Here is an 8500-nt window from a genome sequence, read left to right on the forward strand (position 1 = left end):
CCATTAGAAACACATTATATCTGAAAGGCAACTTCTCTGAATCATTTGAAAGTTTTCAGTGTTACCATGTTCTTACTATGGTATTATTGGATTTCACTTTTTACTATTTACAAAACTGAGAAATTATAAGAAATGTGATATACATGAAACCAAAATGCATTTGGAAATAGTATTTATGTCATTGTAACAAATCTATGAGAACATATCTAAGAATTATCCATATTAGTATGAAGACAGAAACGAATAGAATTTATAACCCAAAATTGGTATAGAAACAATGCAACATTTATTAAATCTACAAACTTATTTCAAGCTTAAGGAACATTACAATACTACAACATTTGTTAGAAAAGGCTCATTTTACAAGTCTGCTAGAGTTAATCTAGAAGATTTCAACCATTTTAGCACACGTCACTTTTAGCTTAGCTTAGCATAATGAATTGAATTGGATTGGACCATTAGCATTTCATTCAAAAAAGTTTTTTTTTAACTATTTAAAACTTGAGTCTTTTTTTAGTTACATCATGTCATAAAACCGACAGGTAAAAAATAATGACTATTTTTTAGCCCAATACTGCTAGGAACGATACTATCATTGTGGCGTATTAGTCAAAAAGCACGGCTGTACAGTATCAATTACTATTATATTTGCAGGTAAGAATAAATTATAAACCTCATTATTAGACATTCTAAATATGCAAAGTAGAAGAATGAATATTTTTTAACAGTCAAATGCATCATTTCCCATTAAAAAATCCATTATATCTGACAAGCAGCTTCTCTGAATCATTTGAAAGTTTTTAGTGTTACCATGTTCTTACTATGGTATTATTGGATTTAACTTTTTACTATTTACAAAACTGAGAAATTATAAGAAATGTGATATACATGAAACCAAAATGCATTTGGAAATAGTATTTATTTCATTGTAGGAAATTTGTGAGAACATATCTAAGAATTATACGTATTAGTATGAAACAAATAGAATTTATAACTCACACTTGGTATAGAAACAGTGCAGCATTTAATAAATCTACAAACCTATTTCAAGCTTAAGGAACATTACAACACTACAACATTTGTTAGAAAAGGCTCATTTTACAAGTCTCCTAGAATTAAACTAGAAGATTTAAACCATTTTTAATTTAATTTAGTTGATGTCACTTTTAGCTTAGCTTAGCATAATGAATTAAATTCGATTGGACCATTAGCATTTCATTCAAAAGTTTTTTTTAACTATTTAAAACTTGAGTGTTTTTTAGTTACATCATGTCATAAATCCGACAGGTAAAGTAAAATTACTATTTTTTAGCCCAATATTGCTAGGAACTATACTCTCATTGTAGCGTATTAGTCAAAAAAGCATGGCTATACAATGTCAATTACTATTATATTTGCAGGTAAGAATAAATCATAAACCTCATTATTAGACATTCTAAATATGCAAACTAGAAGAATGATTATTTTATTTAACAGTCAAATGTAATATTTCTCATTAGAAACACATATCTGACAAGCAGCTTCTCTGAATCATTTGAAAGTTTTCAGTGTTACCATGTTCTTACTATGGTATTATTGGATTTAACTTTTTTACTATTTACAAAACTATGATATACATGAAACCAAAATGTATTTGAAAATAGTATTTATGTCATTGTTGGACATCTATGAGCACATAATTATGAGAATTAAAATTACCTCAAAAACTATTGACAGTGAAATAGAATCTCTAACTTAAAAGTGGTATAGAAACAATGCCAAATGTATTCAAATTGGTGGAACAGTTGACTTCTGGAATTCATTAAGACAATTTCTTGTTCTAGCCATGTCACTTTTAACTTAGCTTAGCATAACAAACAGAATCAGATTGGACCATTAGCATTTCATTAAAAAAAAAAAAAGTTTTAATAATTTTCTAAATTGTATAATAAAACTGATAGAAAATGCAAATTACTATTTTCTAGCCATATTTTGCAAGGAACTTTCCTCTTATTATGGCATAATAGTCAAGAAATGCTGCTACACATCAGTTACTGTGAAAAGTACATTTAAACTGCATAAACTGATCGTTTTTTCATACTCCAATGGTTCAGTATTACTATTAACAGTGAAAATAATAGAATTTAAATCTCAAAACCGGTATAGAAACTTTTTTTTTTTTTTTTTTCAAAATTTGCTAATTTTACAAGTCGCTTAGCCTAGCATAGTGAATTAAATCGGATTGGATCATTAGTACTTCATGAAAAATTGAACTAAAAAAAGAGTTTTAATAGTTTTCCTATCTAAAGCTTGAATCTTTTCTAGTTACATTGTGTAATTAAACCAACAGAAAATGCAAACTGGGTGTGGCAAGATCTCGTATGATGAGATCTCGCGAGATTAAATCTTGACAAGATTCGTCATCAAGGTGAAAAGTTGTCTCGTGAGTTGTGATGTTATGATAAAGCGTGAGGGTTAAATTGGCATTGAAGATTGGAGGCAGGATTGGATTTGCACACACCTGGCAACCTAGGCTGGCCTCTGAGTTTAGAGGCTGCCGCGTCCAACAGAAGCTACAACTGCAGCCACGCGCATTCAGATTCATAACAATACGATGGAATAGCACTTTAGATATGCTGAAAGTCATAATCGTCGTAAACACAATTTGAATTAAGACATGTGGAGTATTCCTATTTCAGTCGCATTACTGAAGTGCAGTACAGACATGTTAAGACCGTAATCTTTTTGAACACTTTTGTTTTGCAGTTGGTGAATTTTTTTTTTCAGTTGAATAAAAATCAATTTTCCATTTATATATCAGCAAATATTTAGCTAATTTTTTAAATTATCTATAAAATGACCATTTTACATTCACAGGCTTATAGCAAAATTGTTTGCAGTGTTGTCATGTTGATAATTTTACAAGCATGTATAACACCTTCACATATCCTGTGCGATGTAAGAGTCTTTAAATATACTCAGGGTTTCACTCGTTAAGTAAAATCTAATCAAACATCTAAAACATTTCTTCTTGTCTAAACAGATGTAATATTATTTATATTTATATTTATAAAAGTACATTTTAAATTAGCACAATCTGCTGACTATTTGTTTTCATTGCTCTATAAGAAATGCAAATGAGTTGGAGTATGGTAATCTCCATTGTACAACCTTTTGCAGTTTTCAAATTCTGCTGAAATGTTCTCATTAAAGATATTATAGATTTCTTAAAATAGCTTCATATCTCTATAAAACAAAACAAAAAAAAACATTGTGCATTTTAAGTGTGCCTCAAACACGTGGGTTTGATAAACCACCTGTAGAAATACTCTTTTCTCAATTTGCACCACACACTTTACTTAAACTCCATCTTACAAGGCCTTAATAAGAAAAGCAATGTTTACTTGTGAATGTACCACACAATCATGCTGCACTGCTTGTTTTCTCCAACCTTAAATATCTCTTTTAATATATTATCAATATCTTGCACACTATTTTTATGTCTTGTATCTGTCTTGTATAGTCTGTCTTAGGTGATGTGTGTAGTTTTTTTTTTTAAGCCCCATCTTCATTAATGTGCTAACAATTATACACTACCCGACAAAAGTCTTGTCACCTATCCAAGTTTTGGGAACAACATATAATAACTGGACTTGTAGTTGATCATTTGGTATCAGAAGTGGCTTATATGAAAGGCAAAGGCCTCTAAAATATGATCATGTCTTGATGTTGAATTATTTATTTAGGACAGTAAGCTCTGACTTTGCTTAGACAAAAGTATTGTCACTGAACAGAAATAATGTCCAGTATAGAATATAAAGTCATGCTGCAGTGGAAACAGAATGAATATTGTGTCTGACTCCATCATGAGCTTGGAGGACTGCATCCATACATCTCTGCAATGACTCAAATCACTCATTAATAAAGTCATTAAGAATGGCAAATAAAACGTTCTTGCAGGAATCCCAGAGTTCATCAGAATTCTTTGGATTCATCTTCAATGCCTCCTCCTTCATCTTACCCCAGACATGCTCAATAATGTTCATGTCTGGCGACCGGGCTGGCCAATTTTTTTTTTCCACCATTAAACTAGACTGATTTCTGTGAGAATCTTGGGTTGCAGTAGGTCTTCTGCAGTATTTTTGATGATTAGGATGCAGTTCAACAGATGATTCATTAAAAAAATCGGCCTCCTGCCACATTTCCAAATTATCATCTAGAAGTCGAGATTTTTAAATTAAGAATTTCTATTTTTTTGTACAGTTTTTAAAAATTAGTGCAGTACAATTGTTAAAATAACACCATAAATGTTACCTTTGAGCACTTTCAAGGACCTATACTTGTTTTTAAGTACTTTACAGGCCTTGAATTTATATATGTGAAATACAATAACCATGGGAACCCTGATTTGGAGATGAATTACCCAGATTTTATGTTATCTGTCAGGGAGTGATGCGGAACAGAAGGGGCTGAAGTCTGGAGACGAGGTGCTGCAGATCCAGGACTCTTCTCTGCAGGGTCTCACACGCTTCGAAGCCTGGACTCTCATCAAAAACCTCAACGACGGCCCGTTCACACTCATCGTCAAGAGGAGAAGATGTGAACAGAGCTAAAACTCCACTCTAGAAGCACTTAGAGAATAATCACAGTTTTACAACATGTTACGAAATGTCTCCATTCAATTCTTTTCATTTTAAAATAGAAGGGTTCCCACACCTTGAGGCTGATGAATTTTTGTTCACACTTTACAATAAGGTGCCATCAGTTCATTGTTTTACCAACATGACCTACTTATGAACAATACCTGTATGGCATTTATTATTCAGTTCGACATTTATTAAAGCATTATTAACATCCATGCTTTTAACATAAACTTACAATGAACAAATACTGTAATGTATTGTATATTGCTCGAGTATATTAGTAAATGCATTAATTTTTGGGAACGTTACAATAAGGTTTCATAATTTACATGAACAAATAATGTACAAGACATTACAGTATTTTCGTTAAAGCCGTCACGAACTGCCTAAGGATTTTATTTTGTACTGTTCTCTGAGGTCCACCAATAACGTCATGAAGATTTGTACATCAAAACATCATCATTTAGACGAAATTTGATTATTTTCGGTGCTGTTTTTGCACTTTGTTTGTATAAGCGTGATGAATTGTACACTGTAAAAGATGTTAAATATTAACAGTTTCAGTATTTTGTGATTCACAAGTGTTTTCAGTGTTATTTATGATTGTGAATTGCATTATGGGAGGTTGATCTCTGCTCTGTCCACTTTTGATGTTGAAAAATCAACTCTACAGTTTAACGAAGTGAGTTTTATTGACATTTGAGAAGCTTGAAATAATATAATGCATTAGAAATAATATATAGAGAGAAATAAGTGTGTAAAATAACAGAAAATGATCTGACAGTTTAATACATGGTTGTTGTAGAGTAATATACAACACCAACCCAGACAATATATCACTTTAAACCATTAAAAATGTTCATCATAGTCACCTTTTCCAACTTTTTAAGGTTAAAAGTTGTTGAAAAAACGATCAAGGTCCTGTAATGCAATTCAAAAGCATAAATAAATGGCGTAAAATAAAAACTTGAATCACAAAATACAGACAACTGCTATTTTACAGATGTTTTCTACAGTGTAGACATAAAAGTGAACCCCCACTGCTGTGATTGGCTATCACTTTGGCATATTAGGTTTATTTATTTGCATATTAAGTGCAGAAAATTGAGGCGTTGATCTTCTGCGGGGCGGGGCTTATCCACCTTATTACATCATAGAAAAGAACAGTCCATTTCCTTCCGTTTTGTCAGACTACTTAGATTAAAAGCCATTTTTAGACTAACAACAAGGTTTTGAGCTCTGAAACTTACAGGGTGTTTCTATAGTATGATGACCTCTTTTATTTTAAAAGATAAACTAAATTTTAATTTCTCATTTCATGACCCCTTTAATGCTGCTTACCGAAAATAAAGTCATTTGTTCGTTCTTGTTTAATCGCAGTGCATTATCTAAATCTAGATTTGCATTAGTAAATATTAAACTATCATTTACACAAGAATTATTCATACTTAGTTAATGTTCAGGGGTGTCAAACTCAGTTCCTGGAGGGCCACAGCTCTGCGCAGTTTAGTTGCCATCCTGCTTCAACACACTTAGCCTGAAAGACTTACTTAGTTTAATTAGGTGTGTTTAATTAGAGGTAAAGCTAAACTGTGCAGAGCTGCGGCTTGTAACTGTTTGACACCTCCGTGTTAGTTCATCGATAACTAATGAAATCTTATTTGCAATTGTAACCAATTTTTCCTTTACGAGCAGGTTTTAATTAATTTCCCTTTTCAGTGTGGCGCAAGGAAAATATACATTTACTATTAAACACTTATATGATTTCTTTTCACTTCACAATTGTATATTACCCTTATATTTGCAGCTTAAAAGCTGATTTATACCTCTGCGTCAAGCGCACGCATATGCTTCGACGTAGCCTTCATGCAGTCACATCGCCATGGCTGATGCTGACCTCTCAAAAATGTAACTCTTAAAACTAACTCTTAAAAATGTTTGAGTCTCAACGATGCATAGCACAAGCTTTGTGATTGGTCGGCTTGGAAGCGCTAACGTGTGGCCGAGACCCAAGCGAACCTGCTGGAGCGAGTGTTTACAAGTGTCGAGTCCCATGAAGGAGCTCCAGATGGAAACTTTTGTTTGCCGTTTACCTTATGATAAAGGTTATTGCACGCTTGTCTGTTCCCGCTTCTGAATGAGCGAGTTTGATCTGCCATCTAGTGTTTCGGAAGTGTTATTGCAGAGCAACACAAACAGCACGCAGAAGTATAAATGTATTGCTAAAGTGTCGTGGGTCACGCGATCACTCGACGCACAGTATAAATCAGCCTTAAGAGTGTGGGAACCCTGCTTGGATCATCCGAAGGATTAATTAGCCAATCAGACAACTTCATTTTTAGTCATTTCCAGATGTAACGTTTTTATGTTGAGCATTGAAGAGCAAAATAGCAAAAACAAAACTAACAAACAAACATAATTTATGGAAAGGTTTTTTAAAATAAATAATTTCCACAATTGTTTGATGTTTTTACATTTAAGTATTAAAGAGAACAAATTGGAAAAAACTAAATTTTAGTAAAATACTAAAAATGGTGGTTTATCCGTTTTCGCTAATTGATCTCTTCATCCATTTATTGCTTTATTTCATCATTAATGCATTCCAGCATTCGTATGACTTCGATATCTTGTGTGACATGCATGATGTGCATCGCTGCATGTTGTGGTACTACACGATCAGGAAGCTTGTTTCTTTTCACATTTGAACTGTTTTATTGTCATGATCATGGATTCACACAACTATGATTCTTGTCAAATCTGCCTGCTCGGATGCAACGATTTGCACAAACCTGTATATAAATCTGATATATTTCTACATCATATCACCAAAGCAGAATGTAAAGAGCGCATCAACATGGCCGCTTTCAAGAGGAAAAACGAATGTTTAAGTAGAACTTTTCCATAAAGGCGTTTATTCTGCTTGGTCAAACGCTTCATCTAACAGTTCTAGTTTTTCAAAGGCAGAACAAATAATCCATTTCATATTTTACTGAAATATCTTTTAGCAAAATCCACCTCTGTCAGTTTCAGTAACTCGTGTGATGAACACTTCAGGTCTTGATAGATATTTTCTTTTCCCGTTAAACGAAAAGCCTTAATATATTGAAAATGTGAGGAATCAAAAGATGTTTTAGATGTAATTAGGGTTTATAACGTCTGAATAAAGTACGAAACAAACGATCAACGTGGTCATCAGTCATTTTTAATATCTGAAAACTGAATCTGAAAGGTGAATCATACAATGACTTACAAAGTGCAAGTTTTTAGTTTTGCTTCTTTCAGGTTTTAACAAACAGAACACAGATGTCCCATAGTCAGTTCTGTGTGGACAAACAGCATGATAAACTGCAAAAATGAAATCTAAACATGTTTAAAGTCCCCATGAAATGAAAACTGACCTGATCTAAATGGTTTGTTTCAGAACTTAAAGTGTGATTTGTCATGACTTATCACATTAATATGAAATATGGCCCAATCCCAATTCTATTTTTGTAGCCCTACCCCTTCAAAATTTACCCCTAAGAAATGGGACAGCACTACAGCACCTGCACACATCATCAAATGTCATTGCGATCTTTTGCTTCGTATGAGATCGATGATAGTGACTGCTGTAGTTATTCCAGTTGCTTTATTGTTTCAGTATTTATCTTCAGGAAATCACTGAAGGCAAATATTATGTTATCTTAAGTATAAAATGTGGCAATAAGTTCGTAACTGTACTGTGCATTTACACAGTGGTCATATTCATCTTTGTAAACACACAAAAACAACATTAACATTATAGCAGACACTGTAAAAAACCCATTCCCAGCCACTAGACATTACTGACAGGGTACTTGAGTGTCATTGAGTGTCAGAATGTTGTGGGACTGCTATAC

General features: G+C 32.9%; 1 protein-coding gene across 4 annotated transcripts in view; it reads left to right on the plus strand.

Annotated features, from left to right (window-relative positions):
* il16 (interleukin 16) overlaps positions 1–7802 on the plus strand; it is a 115518-nt gene extending 107716 nt beyond the window's left edge. For 3 of the 4 annotated variants that reach the window (XR_015495060.1, XM_087260153.1, XM_087260154.1), the window contains one exon: positions 4426–7802. Coding sequence is in view for 2 of the 4 variants with exons in the window: in XM_087260153.1 (XP_087116279.1) it covers positions 4426–4592 (167 nt within the window). In the remaining 2 variants the exon portion in view is untranslated. The remainder of the gene's footprint in view (positions 1–4425) is intronic. The other variant, XR_015495058.1, reaches the window with a different exon arrangement.
* The last annotated feature ends 698 nt before the right edge of the window (positions 7803–8500 follow it).

Source organism: Danio rerio, chromosome 7 (assembly GCF_052040795.2).
Source record: "Danio rerio strain M-AB ecotype USA chromosome 7, GRCz13ab, whole genome shotgun sequence".
Lineage (NCBI taxonomy): Eukaryota > Metazoa > Chordata > Actinopteri > Cypriniformes > Danionidae > Danio > Danio rerio.